The sequence below is a fragment of the Gopherus flavomarginatus genome, chromosome 22, assembly GCF_025201925.1.
Source record: "Gopherus flavomarginatus isolate rGopFla2 chromosome 22, rGopFla2.mat.asm, whole genome shotgun sequence".
NCBI classification, from domain to species: Eukaryota; Metazoa; Chordata; order Testudines; family Testudinidae; genus Gopherus; species Gopherus flavomarginatus.
In genome coordinates, this window is record NC_066638.1 from 18,350,306 (window position 1) to 18,368,582 (window position 18,277).

At 44.7% G+C, this 18,277-nt stretch overlaps 1 protein-coding gene across 1 annotated transcript in view; it reads left to right on the forward strand.

The window, feature by feature from the left end:
* The window catches only part of STX12 (syntaxin 12), a 38,321-nt gene extending 26,135 nt beyond the window's left edge, over positions 1 to 12,186 (forward strand). The window contains exons 4-9 of the mRNA XM_050932371.1: positions 5,240 to 5,377; positions 6,410 to 6,453; positions 7,557 to 7,659; positions 8,229 to 8,301; positions 8,533 to 8,615; positions 10,589 to 12,186. Of these exons, the coding sequence (XP_050788328.1) occupies positions 5,240 to 5,377; positions 6,410 to 6,453; positions 7,557 to 7,659; positions 8,229 to 8,301; positions 8,533 to 8,615; positions 10,589 to 10,681 (534 nt within the window). The 3' untranslated portion in view covers positions 10,682 to 12,186. The remainder of the gene's footprint in view (positions 1 to 5,239; positions 5,378 to 6,409; positions 6,454 to 7,556; positions 7,660 to 8,228; positions 8,302 to 8,532; positions 8,616 to 10,588) is intronic.
* The last annotated feature ends 6,091 nt before the right edge of the window (positions 12,187 to 18,277 follow it).

Here is an 18,277-nt window from a genome sequence, read left to right on the forward strand (position 1 = left end):
TAAACTTGTCCATCTCTCTCTCTCAACTCCTATGAATGCGAGAGACACCACTATAGCAAAACTGACTCCCTGGTCATATTGGAACAGATACAGCCAGGCAATGATTACAGGTGCTTGTCTTGCTAGATGAGGCTTTAGCTTATCTGCTTCTGTGGGTGGGGCAAGGTTTGTCATTTGTTACGAGTGACTCTAGTGGTGAGTTTGCATAGCAGATTTGAGTTCTGAGATGAAGACTGGGAGGAGTGTGGCAAGGATGGCTAACCCACCAAAAGGAAGAGACTTGGGAGTTAGTGTGGGATTGTAACAAAAAGTAATTGCTTCACCCTGAAGAACTGGTGATAAACATTCTTTCTAGGCTGCCTTCTCAGCCGACCTACGCACAGAAGAAAAAAACACAAAAACCTTGCTGCAGGAAAGTTGCTTGGGAGTTCATGGACATTGTTTCAAAGATACCTTCTGTGCATCCTTCACTATTGTGTGAGTGACAGAAGGTTGAATGCCCCAGACTAGATCTTCCTTACCAACGGCAAGGTTGGGAGATTTATGTGGAATGCCCTTGAAAAAGCTCCATGGTTCCAAATGAGAATTTTTTCTGGTTTTTTCAGGACTTGCAAGTACCCATTGTGCTCCTCTATACATGGAGGGCTCAGCTGCTCATCAGAAAGTCTTCTCAGATTACAAGCCAACAATTTAAACTTTTGCATCACTGAAGTAAAAGACTTAGGTGGCTGATTATTGCAGGCATGTGCAATGTCTGACTATATAAACGGACATTTAGGTCTGTACTGTGTTCCTATGGGTTAATTTCTTATTGCAAGAAATGCAGTGTTAATTCTACTTTCACAGGAGTGTCAGGTTTCTAAGAATACATTAAGCATGTGATGAGGCTTAGGAAATGTGCATTTAATTATGAACTTGGGCACTGAGGAATTCTGCTTCCTAATGCAACTAACTGCACAAATCAATGCTGTTGTATCCTACAAACTGTATAAGGAGAGTAGAATGAGAACTCTCCTCACTTCCTGAGTGCAGTAGAACAGGGATGCTTCTCAAAAACAGGGGCACTGATCCTTTGCAGAACAACAAGGGCTTGATAACTCATTTGTAAAATAAGAGCCCTGTGTTTAATAATTCAGAAGTGTAAATGACCCAGTTAGAGAAATGAGCTGGCAGCCCTTGGCTATGTATTTAAAATACAAAAATGAATTTCCAGGTTGTGCCTTTCCCTAGGGAATGTCTGCCGACCCCACGCTTTCCCCTCCCCATACAGGAGATATTATTAGAACTGGGATTTTTCAAAGTCTGTCGTGTGGACCACATCTTAAGAATCAGAGGTGTAGCCATGTTAGTCTGGATCTGTAAAAGCAGCAAAGAGTCCTATGGCACCTTAAAAACTAACGGACGTATTGGAGCGTGAGCTGTCATGGGTAAATACGGACATGCATCTGATGAAGTGGGTATTCACCCATGAAAGTTCATGCTCCAATATGTCTGTTAGTCTATAAGGTGCCACAGGACTATTTGCTGCTTTTACACATCTTAAGAGACTCCCTTCCCTTGTATACCATGATGCAGACCACTTCTCCCTCCCATTGAGCAAGCTAACATCCCAGTGATAAATACAGCAATTGTGTACATGGTTTTCCTCACACTTTCCATGTAATGTATCTTTTGCTGTTCTGTTGCAGTTTAGTAAATGGGCGGGGGGGAAAGGAGGCGGAACCAGTACTGTGTGAGCAGCCAACTCTCTGCAGACCACCAGGGAGTGCTCCACAGACTGCTGGTTTGGTAAACCCTGCATGGAAACGTTCCCTAGCTATCTGGATTCTGCAAGCTGTAGAAAGCCATGGGCGCTGGTTTTGTAGAAAGCTCACATATCCAGAGGAAATAGAAGGCCCATTCCAGCTCCATATTTCTCTAGCTTCTTACCAGAAACCTGCAGAGCTGCTTGGAGAAGGGGCTCACTGTTGCTGTATAGTGGCTCTGTCCTTCGCCCACCCTCCCCTGGCCTTACGGCAGTGTTATAGCGTTAAAATACAATTGGACTGTGTATTCAGAACTGTTACTTAGCTTCTAAATGCCTTTTAAGATACTATTTGCTGTAAGGGATAGCTGATTGTGTTGAAGAAGCTAAATTATAGGCAATGCAAAATTGTACCAAAATGCTGCATAGTGGAGCATTTGTTGGCCAACATCAAGTCTCTTTAACATTCCAATGTGCATTTAAATGCCCTTGCCTTTCCCTGGGAAGATAGTGGGAAGATCTAGTCATCTTATGAGGTTCCCTGCCCAAAGGCCTTGAGCACAAGATTTATGAGGAGAGGCTGAGGGAACTGGGATTGTTTAGTCTGCAGAAGAGAAGAATGAGGGGGGATTTGATTCAGGTAGTTGAAAGCAGGTAAGGGGGTTCCAAAGAGGATGGATCTAGACTGTTCTCGGTGGTAACGGATGACAGAACAAGGAGTAATGGTCTCAAGTTGCAGTGGGGGAGGTTTAGGTTGGACATTAGGAAAAACTTTTTCACTAGGAGGGTGGTGGAGCACCGGAATGGGTTACATAGGCAGGTGATGGAATCTCCTTCCTTGGAGGTTTTTAAAGTCAGGCTTGATGAAGCCCTGGCTGGGATGATTTAATTGAGGATTGGTCCTGCTTTGAGCAGGGGATTGGACTAGATGACCTCCTGAGGTCCCTTCCAACCCTGATATTCTATGATTCTATCTAACACACAACAAAAGGTAACACATCTCCATGGGAACTAAGGAGACAGGCCTGGCATAAACAAAATATAAGCCTTAAATAGATAAGCCCCAAGCACTCTCCTGCTAAATTTTGTGATAAAGGACGCAGTTTTGAGCCTTGACTGAAAGGGTGATGCTCATGTGCTGAGGCATATCCATGGGATGGGAAGAGTGCTCGGTGAAGGAAAATCTTGTCAATCATCCTCTTCAAGATACCGTTACGGGATCTACAGCAGCAGATATGGGGCAGCAGATGTTGCCTCAACCTGATCCTAAATTTAAATTTAAATACCAATTGTAAGTAAGACTGAAATTCCATGCTCTGTATGGTTGTTCAACATATGCAATTCAGTTTCCCTCTAGTGGACAAGAAGTCCTTGACAAGTTATGCTGCCATGTTGATAGGGCCCTACCAAATTCATGGCCATGAAAGACATGTCATGGCCCATTAAATCTGGTCTCCCACCATTAAATCTGATCTCTTGTGGGCTTTTACCCTGTACTATGCAGATTTCATGGGGGGAGACTAATGTTTCTCAAATTGGGGGTCCTGACCCAAAAGGGAGTTGCAGGGAGATCGCAAGTTATTTTAGGGGGGCTGCAGTATTGCCTCCCTTATTTCTGCTCTTTTGGAGCAAGGTGGCCAGAGAGTGGCAGCTGCTGGCCGGGCACCCAGCTCTGAAGGCAGGACCCTGTGAGCAGCAGTGCAGAAGTAAGGGTGGCAATACCATACCATGCCATCCTTACTTCCGTGCTGTTGGTCGCGGAGGCTCTGTCTTCAGAGCTGGGCTCCCGGCCAGCAGCCGCCGCTCTCCGGTTCTGAAGGCTGCCCCACTGTAGCAATACTGCAACCCCCCACTCCCCTCCCATCCCCTAATAACCTTGTGATCCCCTCCCCACATCTTCTTTACGGGTCAGGATCCTTAAAATAACAACACTGTGAAATTTCGGATTTAAATAGCTGAAATCATGAAATTCACTATTTTTAAAATCCTATGGCCGTGAAATTGACCAAAATGTGCTGTGAATTTGGTAGAGCCTTACATATGGAGTAATAGTTGCAATATGTGAATATCTCTTGCTGAAAGTGCCAATAATTACTTTTCAGCATCCCAGCCAAGAGTTCATGAAAGCCTGAATCAGAATGACAAGAGTCTTCCCAGAAGAAAGTATTGAAATTTTTACATCTGGATAGGCTTCATTGGATTATGCTACTGCATCAAATGCCTTCTCATAAAACTGTTTTTGAAAAATTATTTATATTTGCTTAATAAGAATGTTGAAATGTGGACAAGAACTGACTAAAGGATCATAAACTGGGTAATAAACAATACTGTCTCAAGTTGTAGGAAACCTGTATAGTAGATACCACACAAATCTGCCCTCATCTTAGTTAACATCCTTAATGAGCTGGAAGAGGGGTGTGCGTGGCACATTTAATGAAACTAGTACATGACACACAAAAAAAGGGAAGAGCTCAACCCTAATGAGGACAGAATTCAACCAAACTAAAGAAATATGAGAAATATGGAAAAGGTAAAATGAGACTTGCCTTGGAGGGAAATGTAGCTAATAAATCTGGAGAAAAACAAGCTGAAACACAGACAAGGAAAGCAGTTATCCCACAAGATTAAGGGATAATAGACTGCAAACTAAATGCAATGTTGTATTGTGGAAAATGCAGCACTCTAGGGGCTTGTCTACACTGTGGATGCAACAGTAGCACAGCTATGGTGTTGAAGTGTGGACACTTTCTACAGCGATGAAAGGGTTTTCCATCACTGTCTTAAATCCACCTCCCCAAACGGTGATTGCTAAATAACTGGAAGCATTCTTCCATCAACCTAGCCACATCTACAGCAGGGGTTAAGTTGGTGTAGCTATGGTGCTTAATATTGTGAAATTTTCACACTCCTGAATGATGTAGGAAGTAGCGAAGTAGACCAGGCCCAGGGCTGCGTACAGAGGCAGTTTATGGAACAGGAAGGTCGGTTCCCATGTACAGCTCTGTCGTAATCACATAGGGAACACACTATTCCATATTAAGGGAAATATTGACAAAGTAGAGGGAACTTGAAGAAAGTCACTGACCATCCTCCAGCTTTTGTAGGATTCACTTGCCAGGAAAAGATAGGGTTAAATTCTTCTAACTTGGCTAAATGAGTTACTGAGGGATCTGCAGAGGACTTAGGCCTGTAGGTATCTGAATCTTGTTAACCTAAGGAGACTGGCTGATTATTTAGTACAGTCCATGTGGTATGACTAGGAATAATGGGTTGCAATGTACTAGGGTCTGGAAGTGTCTGCAGGAAAGTTCCTCACTCTCTAAATTTAAAGCTAAACTAGAGAACCCCATGGTAGGGAATGATCTAGCATTGGCAGGGGCTGGACTGGGTAATCTGTCTGAACACTGGAGATAGGGGCCTCCTGAAGCTCCAAGCTGGGGGATTGTCTCATCAGTAGATATTTGAATAACTAGTTATCTTATTTCAATTCTTTAGCGCCAACAGAAATTGCAGAAGGAGCGTTTAATGAATGACTTCTCTGCGGCCTTAAATAACTTTCAAGCAGTGCAGAGAAAAGTGTCTGAGAAGGAGAAGGAGACTGTAGCCAGGGCACGGGCTAGCTCTCGTCTCTCGGTAAGTATTTTAAAAGGAGTTGTATAATGAGCTCAGCGAGTTCTGAAGTCTTTATTACAAAGGCACCTTTCACTCAAATATTTGGACTTCTGTGACAAACCATAAACAAATGAAAATGTGCATGTTTGTGGGAGGTACACACCACGCTACTGAGATCTATCAGCTCATATGTCTGCATGGCTGAAGACTTCATAACTGTCATTCTGCACTGTCACTGAGCAGTGTCTGTGTACTAGCTCTTTGTATTCTGAAGCACAGCAGTGCTTTGCCTGCTTGCAGTAGTGGAGGAGGAGGAGGAGGAAAATCAGGCATGTGCAAGTATATGTGGAGAGGGGAACCAAAGCACAGCTGGTAGGCCTGCAATAAGACTGTCAGCACTGGCCTATAGCTCTCCAAAAAGACCTTAAATTTTGTCCGTCCTTGAGCTGCCTCTTGGCAGACACTCTCTCTCCATATCCCTTTTCCCCTTCCCTTGAGCCCCCTTTGTCCAACTGCTTCTTCAGTGCAGCTTCCAATTTTCTTCCTATCCGTGGTTGGTTAAAACCTTTTCTGGTGGTGATGTCTCTGTCTCTTGTAAGTCCCTGTGATTACTAAGAAGCATTCCTAATAAAATGGACAACTAAACCATTTTTTTTTCAATCCCTCTTGCCCTTTTTCTCCCCTGCTTTGTCTAATCCCCTTGGAATATTTATTCGTAATTCTGTTCCCTTGCTGAAGTTTATCATAATCCATGGGTTGATGGCTTTAGAAGTAAATGCACCAAAACACTTACTGTATGTGGATGAAGGAATTGACAAGCAATCACAAAGGACTTAAGCAGACTTTTTAGGGGGCCTCTTTCAGTGGCCTCTGACTTGCAGTGCCGCTGTAGCTTATGTCTAAAAACCAAAGTACCGCAAGCATCTTAAGGGCACTCATGTTAGTATGCTCCAACTCTTCAGCTCCACATAGTAAGAGTCCTGCTTTGCTGTGGTTGGTTGTGCCCATGATGCCTGCAGTTTGTGACAGTAATGAACCATTCCTCTCTTCCAGACTGATGAGAGACTCAAAGAGGAGCAGCTGGTCTCGTTTGATAGGTAACAACTACTTCTTGCATTCCTGGGGTGCATTTTATCACTTCCATCTGTGTGTAATTAATACGTTACTACAAGAAACTGCATTAATGCAGCAGTATCACTGAATTTGGTGCATAGAGTCCAATAAACCCAATTCCTACACAATAGAAAACATTTCCGTATATAGTTAGTTTGTAAACCTTATTGTGGTGGTACACAGCTTCCAAACATTAAACTATTTCAAAACTAGGCTACTTCACATGTTGGCTGTTGGCCCTCCCAGAGATAATTAGCATCTCTTAATGTATTTTGACACTTTAAGGTCTTAAAACTTACAAGCTAGTGAAAACTGCTGGACAGTTGTGCACTAACTCGGACATGGAATCTTGGTACAGCTTTCCAAAGTATTTACTCTTGAGTGGAGAAGGAGAACACCAGCTGGTTTGTCCATAATAGTGCCTAGCCTGCCCAATGCTGTCTCTCCAGGATGCAGGTGATTTGGGAGTGGGGACGACTGGCTTGCTTTAACCTCTCTGCTGGTGTTTGTTTTCCTTTGCAGTTGTTCTTGATAGGGTCGTGGACTAAAATATCAGGCTTTATTTTGACCTCCAATGCCATGCATCCAGTAGGTATCATTCAACCCAGACCCATGCATGGCATGCTCTGCCTAGTACTCAAAACAACATGCTTGCAGGTTGCCTTCCATAAAGACTTCCATCCGTGCCTTTTGTTCTTTGGGTGCCCTACAAACAACACACAGCCCCAAGCACAATAGGAAATACAAAGTTTCCCAGTATGTAGCCATAAGGAACACTTTCATCTAGAACAAAGCATCTTACACAGACCAACTTTTAGTTTCTTTACTGAGATTTTGAAGTATCCTTATGCAAAACCTATGCTTCATCCCTTCAGTAACCTGTCATCACTAGTCCAATTTGTCTCTAAGTACAACTGTATTACCAGAATCTATCTACTTGTACTAAAGGTTTAAATCCACTCCTGATTTGATTTTTTTCATCCCCGGGGGAAGCTTTCTATAATTCACTGGCATTGTGGCATGAATGGAGAGTGGAAGTATCTGCCGCTCAGGAGGAACAGGCCCTTAGTCTGTGTTCTTTCTGCAGTAATGAAGACTGGAATCAAATGCAGTCTCAAGAAGATGTAGCAATAACTGACCAGGACCTTGAACTCATTAAAGAGAGGGAAACGGCAATCAGGCAGTTGGAGGTGAGCTTTGGAGTCTATCATTCACAGCCCCGACCTAAATAAAAGGGCCAGGTAACGTGCTCTAGGCTCGTCTATTTGTGCGGAAGAATCAAGAGAGCTAGGAGTTCAGTAGGCCTAGAGCTCCTTCTAGAGATGCTGATGCTTAGGTGAGTAACCTCCTCGCTGAAGAGGGCTGTGTGCAGGTCCCTCCAGCACCCATCAGCGTTGCTCCAAAGTTGGTAGGAGTGACACTTTAATAAAAAATGTTCATATGAATCCTGCACTGTGATAATTACTAGTGCCCTGGGACAACCACTGAATACCCATGAAGCTTGCTCTCTGCTGTATTTGGTGTATAAGTCTTGAAAGCTTTCATCTCTCATGAGGTAGAAAAAACTGTTACCACAACCACTGAAAATCAACATCCATGTAGAATGGGAATTTTTTTATAGAGGGGTGTTTAGTCTGTTATGCCTTGGGCAGTATTCCTGAGATGGACCTTTAAGCAAAGAAGAAACTAGCTTTGGAAAAATATAATCTATCCCTGTTGGAACTTGTCAAACAGTTACTGACTAAACTGTTGTCTTCAGGCAGACATTTCGGATGTCAATCAGATATTTAAGGATTTAGCTATGATGATTCATGATCAAGGAGACATGATTGGTAAGTATACTTGGACAATAGATGCTCTGAAATATAACTCCTCTCTTTTATCTGGCTTTATTCTACACCTATTCCACATTTTAAATTCAATGTATATGGAAAAACTGATTTAAACCGTAGCAGCTCTTCTATATAAATGCCATATGATAGCATATTCTGTTAATCTTTAATTCTGCTGTTCTGAATTGGCTTCTAATATAACTTGAGTTCTCTCACCTTACACTTGTGTAGATAGCATAGAAGCAAATGTGGAAAGTTCAGAAGTGCACGTGGAAAGAGCCACTGAACAGTTACAGAGAGCTGCTTATTATCAGGTAAACTCTTTCTTTTGTATGCTTTGCACTGCCATACGTATTGACCGGTGCTATCGCCATATTGCACAGAACAAGGCAAACATACCCACTTCTGCAATCAGTCAGGCAAGTTTACATACAACTAGCAGGAGCTGAGGTGGGACTAACTCTTCTAATGAACTCCATCTCCTGGAAAGGATGCTCCCATGTGCGCTACTTGGCTTATTGATAAGATACTAGAAATTAACCATGGATTCCCTTTGGGACCCCTCTACTCAGCCTTCTCCATCATGCAGGTGATATGATGTGGGGTGCATGGACCTGGAGAATAGCTGAAGGTAGCTGCTGGGTTTTCTCTTCAGTACTTCATTTTAAAATAAAAACAGATATTAAAAGATAACAGAGAACTCCTTAGCAGAGGCAGGTTATTGTGTTACAGTGGAAACATTACAAGGCTGATCTTCAGACTGATACAGTAAATCTGTGAGTTTACCAGCCCAGGCAAAAATTTACTACCTAATACTTAGCATAAATACCAACACATGCAACCCCATTCACAAAAAACTTAACAGATGATTTCTCTCCCACCCACTCCTTGACATAGTGTCCCACAACATGCTCAACTTGCGTCATCTTGCCATTTGCTGCTCAGTTCTCACCACCCACTCATCCATTCTTCCCTCTTGCACCTCAGCAGTTATCAGTTCTTTTTCCTGACCTACTAAATCTCTCTCTCAGCAACTTTTCAAAGCCCCTCATTTTGGCCACTTTGATTAGATCTCTAGTGTTGGCTTGATGGCATGCACCTCTCCTCCTGCCTGCCGCGTTTGCAGTTCAGGAGCCTGTGGCAGGACTAAGGTTCTGCTTCAGCTGCTCCCTTGTGTAGAGGGCTATGGCTAAGGAACTGGGCATGCTTGGTCCAGGGTAGGAGACATATGGAGATGGGTAAGAGGAGGCTACAGTGCAGTAGAGCAGCAGTGGTCTGATCCTGGCTTCAGCTGTGAGGAAGGAAAAGGGCCCGTGCTAGTGGTGGTAGCTGTTCCTCTGCTTGCTCTTGACCAGAACTATGGTGTTGGAGCTCCCACTCCAATGGAACAGAATAGCAGCTGCTCTCGCCATCCAGCAGCTTGCGATATTGTTTGTGTCCTGGGACGACTTCACAATTTCACAAACACCAGGGCTGGACTCTCCAACAGTTTAGAATTTGCATGCGTTGTAGGCATTGGTCATACTTACCTAGACACAGTAGGAAGTTTCCGAAGGTAAGTGAGACTCTATAAGGCTGAAGTGGGTAAACTTTAAAACAGCTGCATGTCTGTGTTCACGACCGGGTATATTACAAGCCTCCAAGTCAGGATGGGGATAGAGTACAGTGCAGAAAGCAGAGGCCATTACATCAAAGAGCAGAAATCATGGCTGATGAATTCACCCACATATCATTTGCATAGTTCCAAGAAGCTTCTTGTAACAGCCAGTTCAGGCACACAAAGGGAGATGCAATACGCAGGTAAATTGGTTATTCTTTGATCATGCCTTATGGATGCCCTCAAAGAATCCTAACAGCTGGGTGAGGTATGACTTCTGTACAAGTCATACCGGTGTGTTCTATCATAGCATGGTCTGCTAGGCATTTTAAAACGCAAGCTTGCTCGCTCTCCACTACTGTTTCAGCCAGCTTCAAGTATCTCTCACTCTTTTTTGACAGCAGCAGGAGTTGAGTCCAACCGTGTTCTGACTGCATCACCTCCTAGTTCTTTATGCTGTTAACATTGAGCATTTTTGGTTTGAGTCCATAGAGCACACTGATTTAAACAAAGTGTAATCTGTTCTCTGGGAATTTTTTTCCATTCTCCTCCTGAGTCAGGATAGATGTGCTGTGCTTCTACTTTCGCTGCTGTCTCCTGTCCAGAACTCTATAATTAGCTGAACTCCATTGAGTCTTCTGTCATCTGCTGTTTTAGTGTCAATATTTTTTGTTCTATTTCTTTCATTAGAAGAAATCTCGTAAGAAGATCTGCATCCTGATTCTTGGCCTTGCTGTGGCTTCTGTAATCTTAGGAATCGTTATCTGGCAGGCAACAAAATGAAGTCCTCATAAGAAGTCTAATTTCATTGCAGAGTTTTCCCCTGGGAAAACAGGCTGGCTAGTCTTGGAAATGAATTGACCACCTTGAGGGAGCACAAACCAGAATGTCCTCTAGTGATAGATTTAGAAACTAACATGCAGATAACTACTTGGAATTAGTGAACAGTGGAGACAGTATTTATCAGTTTATGTACAAATTCTATTGCTTTATGTAACTAAACTATCTTGTATTTTTTTGCTTTCTGTATTGTATTATGATTACTCCCTGTCCCAACTGTATCTTGAAGAATGTGATCAGTAATTGGAGATGTCTTATTTTGGACAAGTGGCACTACAATTCTTCTAACATGTTTATATGTATAGTTATACTTTGTAGGAATGATGCAAATAGGAATTACTTCCAAAGAGTGCACAATACTGATTCTCACTTGACCTTGACTCACCAGTTCCTAACGTCTCTAGTATCTGCCCCATGGTTTGATTAGTCTCCAGGTGGCCATAGCTCTTAACTCTTCTAGAGAAACTTTACCCTTACATTTTTGAATGGTAAGGATTAAAATGCATGAGTGCTGAAGCTGGAACCACTAGTGGGCTTGGTGACTGATCAGTTTAGTCTATAGATAATAGTAACTGTTTTTATTCATGTTTGGTGGTGGGGTTTTTCACATCAGCGTTTGTGGTGACAATGCAGCATTTAACATAACGTTCTCTAACAATATATTCTTTCCTAGTGAGACTATAGCTGGTGGCTTACTGTTGTCAAACACCTTAAATCTTCCCACTCGGCACAGCCACCACTTGTGTAAAATTCAAAAATTGCTATTGGAAACCCGCCCTATGGCCTAGGCAACCCTAAAATCTGTAACTGCACATTTAGTTTTTAACTAGTTAATGTGACAACTTCACATTTTTAATGGTGATGAGAGAGGCATGCAAGGTTGGAAACTGAACCCAAGGGTTTGTTGAATTTTCTGGTTTGCATTAGCCCAAACCAAATTATTTAGAAATGACCCTTGAAGCTCTATGACTAGTTAGCAATGTGGAACTGGTACTAGAACAGATGGTATGCATATTGTGAACAAATACTAGTTATGAACATCTAATACTCTTAATCTTCTGTTCATAAGGGATAAAAAATTGGTTTAGTAGTAAATCAATAGTAGTTTTAGAATGGCAGAGAGTATTGCTTGACTAAGTCTTTCTATGGAAGAGATCTCTGGTTCTACTTAGTGTTCTGTAATGGCGCTGGATAGCACTTACCTGCCACCCCCATTCCTCAATGTGGTTCTGAACTTAAATGCACTGATGGAAAAATAAGATTCTAGCTAAAGCTCATAATTGTGTGGTTAACTGCAGCATACTGGCCCATTTTGTATTTAATCTTTATTCCGTGTCTGTCTTAGTTAAATACTAAACTAAATGTGAAAACTGTCATAATTGCACAATTTTTTGCACTATTGCACCATCATTCCACCCAATAACTGCCAATAAACATTTTAAAAAGTCTCTTATTAATTGTCTTTCTCATACAATTTGAAGTGTTAAACTCCTTGTGGTGGAGTAAATGATACTTAGTCTCTAAAGGTGGAAAACATATTTCTTGAAGCTTACCTCTCTAGGTAGGGTGGAAGGCTGTCTTCATTCCAGCTACTCTTGCTCGTGGCATTTACAGTGTTCATTGCTGTAGTGTAGTTAAAGGTAATGTAAAGTGAGCGCTAACTCACCTTTACGTGGAGGTGTACAAGATTTCAATGCTGAAACTCTGTTGGTTACACTGCAGTTAAAAGTAAACTAAACTTGACCTCTTACTGAACATTGTCTAGATAATAGTCCTGCCTTGAGTGCAGGGGATTGGACTATATGACCTCTCGAGGTCCCTTCCAGTTCTGTGACTGGATCATGTACATTGAAAGATTCGCCTAACATCGCTGTTGTCTAAATACGCTTTGGAGAGCTCATCCCACCCGGTCTGACTTAAGGGCAAGAAACATCAGTGCATGCTGCTTCTGACACCATCAGGTATTGCTACTAAATGATCCAAGACTTCGCCTCCTCCATGGACAGTGTGTTGTCTGTACTGTATTGATGATTGGGAAGTAACTCTTCAGTGTGGTGGGCCCATGTATGAAATCAAAGTGGTCTCTGTATGTTTCCACATTGGGGGATATGCCATAGTTGCCGCAGTTTCAGAATAGTCTAGAAAGCTGTGGCCTTTGCTACTACTTAAGTGCATCTTGTGTAGCACTAAATGTTTAGTATTGAAGCTTCCTTTTTCTGTGGTTGGTTGACTTCTCCCTGTTGGTTTTAACTCCCTGTTTTTGTTCTTTAGGAGAACAGTTCTTATCAGCCCATCTTCCTGGAGACTACTGCTTGCTAAGCTCTGACCAGTGGGACTGTGGCAGAAGTTACTTCCCACGCACCTTTGACTCCTAGCCTAAGCTCCAGCCTGAGTTTTTAACAAACGGAGCAGGGGCAGTTGGAACACAGGGCCTCTTTTTCTGAAGTGAAGGAATAGGGCTCAAAACAGGAGCTCAGCTGCCACCTAATAACTGTTTCCTAGAACAGGTGGTCTCTTCTCTGTACCATTCCACCCTATTCGCTTTCCTTGATGACCTCTTCCTTCCTTCCATTAGCATGGGTGGGGAGGACCCCTACTCTAGAAAGTTCTGAAGTTCACCTCCCACCAGAGTGAATAGGCAAAGGCAATGCATTCTCATACTCCAACTACGGGTAAGCGTAGCTGCAGTTCCATTTGCAGTGATGTGCCTCTTCCTTACTACCCAACCCCAGTGTGATCCTTGCATGGTTTCCATTCTGTGCTGGGACAGTAGATGGCTCTTTTTTTAAAAACTGCTTTCTAACAGTGCAGAGAGAACAGATTCTACAGTAGAAGCAGTGCATAGCCCAACCTCTACCACCAACTTGCTATCCTTCAAGGGAATGGAAAAAACCCTCCCGCTCCTGCTAGAGCCATTAGCTTGCCTGTAGCATGCTACAGCCCAGGTACATTTACTTCTCTCCACTTTTTAATCCATTTTGGAGGATCTACAATGTGCTTACTCCTTTCTCAGGAGCAGTTAATGACATAACAGCACTGTTACCGTACTTAACACTTGCACACAAACACGTGCTCTGGCTATATGCAGAGTGCTTGCAAAAGGAAGTTTTATTTAAACATTAATTAAAAATACAGCAGGCCCCACCACAGAAGGAAAAGGAAACAGGTGCTAAAGAAATTTATTTATTTTTGTCTCCAAGCTCTTTCCATTGTGGTTTTAATTAGGTTGGTGTTTAAGTTGCCGGGAATTAATTTTTTATTTGCCTGTAATGTTAATGCTCCAATCATAGACAGTGTTGCAGCAGCCTGTGGTCTTTATTCTTAAACTAACCATGTTTGACCTTCCTCAGCTCCAGCAATTAGTCTGTTACACTTACTCAGGGTGGAGAGAGACGAGGTGGTTTTGTTTTTAAATCTTGCTCTAAGAACCAATCTTCTGAGTTTTCAGTCTGACTTTTCCATTGACTCTGTTATACCTTTTCTTCGCAAGGCAGCAGGCCTGTGGGCTCAACTTGCTGGTTAAAAATCAAAATCAAACTTCAGACATATGATTGAGATAGACTAGGCCCTGTTTATTTCAAATAGAGAAAGCACTCCCATACTTATAATTCCCTCTCTCTCCTCTTCCTTGCCCCCCACCCCCGCCATTTGAATAAAAAAGTACTCAAATCAGACAGGGTTCATACGCCTCCTAGCATGCCCACTTGCTGAGTTATACCTGTTTATAGTAAGTAGGCCAGCATGGCTTAACAGTGAGTGCTGGAGGCCATGTTAATGCAGCTTCCGAGCTGTTGGTTGTTGGATTCTCCTGTTGCTTCAACAGATGAGCGTTCATAACTGATGTGTTATGGGTATGTGTCTGTCTGGTTTTCTTTTTTAATTTTTTTTAACAGCTGCTCACATAGGAAGTGAGTCCAATCCTGGATTTGCAAATGCCAATTGTAAGTCTTCCAAGTGTAACAAGGAGTCCAGTGGCACCTTAAAGACTAACAGATTTATTTGGACTTGAGCTTTCCTGGGTAAAAACCTACTTATTCAGATGCATGGAGTGAAAATTACAGATGCAGGCATTATTATTCCAAGTGTAGTCATTACTGAGAGGAGGGTTTGAGAATTTGGCCTTATGACTTACAATAGAGCAGAGATCTCACAGGCCACTTTTAAAAAGTGGCCACAACATCATGGCACAGACCTTTCCATCTAGGTGTGTCCAGTGCAGTGACTTCCCAGGTTTAATGTCTATCTTGTATGCTTTGAGGTTGGCTTTTAAGGTGTCTTTATCTGAGGACGGGTCAACCCTTAGAGCAGGTTCCCATGCTCGGTTGTAGAGCACTACTATCAGCAGACAGGAAACCTCCATGCAGACATGTCTGACCCAGTAAAGTTGAGCCCTGATGAGCCTGCTCTTGATGCCAGGGATTTGGCATCTCTCCAGGACTTAAGTGTTTGGATCTCCTGTCCTGCCACTTGATGCTGCAGATGGATCTTAGGCAGTGGAGGTGGAAGCTCTCCCACTGTTTGATGTGGTGTTGGGAGTGTGTCTGTGGCTTGCAGCCGTAGAGGAGTGAGGTGAGTACAACAGCAGCCCAATAGATTTTTACCTGGGTTCTCCCTCCAGAGTCTGGGGATGGCCTTTGCCAAGTGCTGAATGATCTCATCAGCTAATATGGTGTTGCTGGAAAGTGTGCTATCCAGGCAGAAGAATTTCCTGACCAAATTGAGGGGTGTGTTGTCAGTTGTGACAATTGGATCATGGTGCTCGTGGGCTGACTGAACAACTTGCACTATGAATGGGATTTCAGCGAGAGAGATTTGTGCAGAGTCTTTCCCACTCTGCCACCCAGGCAGCTGTTGCCATGCTGGTGCAATACAGGTCACAAGCACAGCAGCTGACATGGGTGCAGGATTTGTATTCAGAGTTGTCTTTTCTCCTAGATGAGCTGCTAACCTGAGCCTCATTTACCCATGGACATAGTGATTAGCCAATGACTGTCTATAATGCAGGTTTCCCTTATATGCCATCCTCTCCGTTGACACTAATGTTCTTCCCTGCAATCTGCCAATGAAGACTTTGCTGTGACCCTGGCAGAGGGTTTGGGGGTTACTCACTTTCCCAAGGTGTGACCCCAAGACTAGTATGGAGGCACGAGCCTATCACTCTTCCCGTACAGGCCAGTTAGGGCTGCCCACTGCCCTGAGCTTCCTGACAGTCCTGGGGTTAGTGAACTTTATCACATGAAATACTATTACGTTATCACCTGGCTACCCAGGATCTACATCAGGGGTCTCAAACGCACAGACCACATGCAGCCCATGGAGTTATTTCCTGCAGCCCACCATAGGCACAGACTCCACCAACAGCCAAGCTCCCCTCTCCTCCCCCCCAGTGTGCTGCATCCCTGCTCCTCCACCTATCTCTCAGCATTTCCCACTGCTAAACAGCTGTTTGGTGACACTTAAGACTTTCCAGGAGGGAAGGGGGAAGAGTGGGGATGCCACACGCTCAGGGAAGGAGGCAGAGAAGAGGTGGGGAAGGGGGGTGGAACAGGGAGGGGTGGAGTTGGGGCAGGGACTTTGGGGAAGGGGCTGGAATGGGGGCAGGGAAGTGGTGGGCCAGGGGCAGGGCTGCATGTTTGAGACCCCTGTTAGACTGTTAGGGGCATCAGGCACCATTGCCCAGGGGTCTCTCTCTTTGTCATGCTGTCCAGCACCCCTAAGTAGAAATTTTCTGTAACATTTTTATAATTCTTAGGTGAGTCTGTTTCCCTCAACATTGCACTGTGACTGGGGGGGCGGGGGTAGAAAGGGTTATGCAGTGCAGGAGAAAGTCAGCGCCTATGGCAGGCCCAAGGAAATAACTCCGCGGGGCTGCGTGTTTGAGATCCCTGGTGTAGATCATCAGTGTTAGTGACCACATCAGGAATAGTTACAGGTGTTTGTATTTTATTAAAACCCCTCTTTGCATTACACTTTTTATAAAGTTAATACCTTGACTTTTAATAGCTGTGACAAAGTTCCTCCTCTACCTTGGTGGGTCCTGCACTTATTTGGCAGATTTGCTGACCTCAATGACCTTCCCCACAGTCTGGGTCACCTTCTCCTGTGTCTGATCAGGAGTTGGGAGGTTTGGGGGGAACCCAGGCCCGCCCTCTACTCCAGGTTCCAGCCCAGGGCCCTGTGGATTGCAACTATCTTTAGTGCCTCCTGTAACAGCTGCATGACAGCTACAACTCCCTGGGCTACTTCCCCATGGCCTCCTCCAAACACCTTCTTTATCCTCACCACAGGACCTTCCTTCTGGTGTCTGATAATGCTTGTACTCCTTAGTCCTCCAGCAGCAAACTCTCAGCTCCTCACACACACTTCCTCTCCTCTGGCTCCCCCCTCCTTGACTTGAGTGAGCTCCTTTTTAAACCAGGTGCCCTGATTAGCCTGCCTTGATAGGCTGATTAGAACACCTGCAGCCAATCTGCCTTAACTGGTACTCTAGTGCAGCCCCTGCTCTGGTCACTCAGGGAACAGACACCTGCTTCTCCAGTGGCCAGTAGTAGATCTCCCTTCTAGTCCTCTGCTGTAGAGGGGAGGAGGGAGAGGGCGGCTGCTGCTGCTGTCGTTCCTGCTGGGCCCTGGGCCCTCGCTGCTGCTCTTACTGCTCCAGCTGCTCCCCTGGCTGGGCTAGACACCACCACCCCACCCCCTTTCTCTGCTATCTGCTTGCTGGCTGGGTAGTAGATTTCCCATCTCCAGTTGCTGCTGTTACTCCACCTACAGCCCCATTGAGGGGGAGGGCTACTGGCCGCTCCCCAGAGGAGGGGAGTGAGGGACCCCAGCTCCAGCCCTTGTTACTGAAGATGCCGCCACCACCACTATCATCTGAGCAGGGTCCCTCCTGCCTGGCCACCAGACCACCACCACCTGGAGCTGCTGTGTTTGCTACTGGGGAGTTGCTGGAGCCCCGAGGAGGAGAGGACCACTTGCTGTTGGAGGACCACATAGAGACTCTGAAGACCACCGTGGAGGGGGCACTTCTGGACTGAGTATTTTTTGAACTGTGCTCTTGTGGGGGTCTGGACTGTGTGTGTGTGGACATCGGGAGTGTGGCGTGGAGCCTGCCCCCAGTCCATCCGTGTCCCCCTTCACCCCCACCACTATTGTTGCCCCCTCCACCACCCCCGCTGGCTGTTTTCTATCTACCTCAGCCTCCTGCCTCTGGGACTGAGCTGCTCGCCTGGCTCACCACGCCCACTTCCACCATTTGAGCTTGCAGCAGCAGCAGCCAACCATTGACTTTTTTGCACAGGTGCCTGTGGGCACACCCCTTCCCCTCCCCCCCCCCGCACCCTGGACTGACCCCCTTTCCTTTGCCACATTTGTCTGCCCCACCCATTTCCCTCTGTGGCCCTGATTGTCCTGCCCCAGCCCTGCAGCTAGCCCTGTGGTCCCTCCACCCTTTTTTCCCAGCTCACCCTTTCCTCCTCCCACCCTGTGATCCCCCAGCCCTGATTGGCCCCTCCCCTCGTGCACCCATGCCCCTTCCAT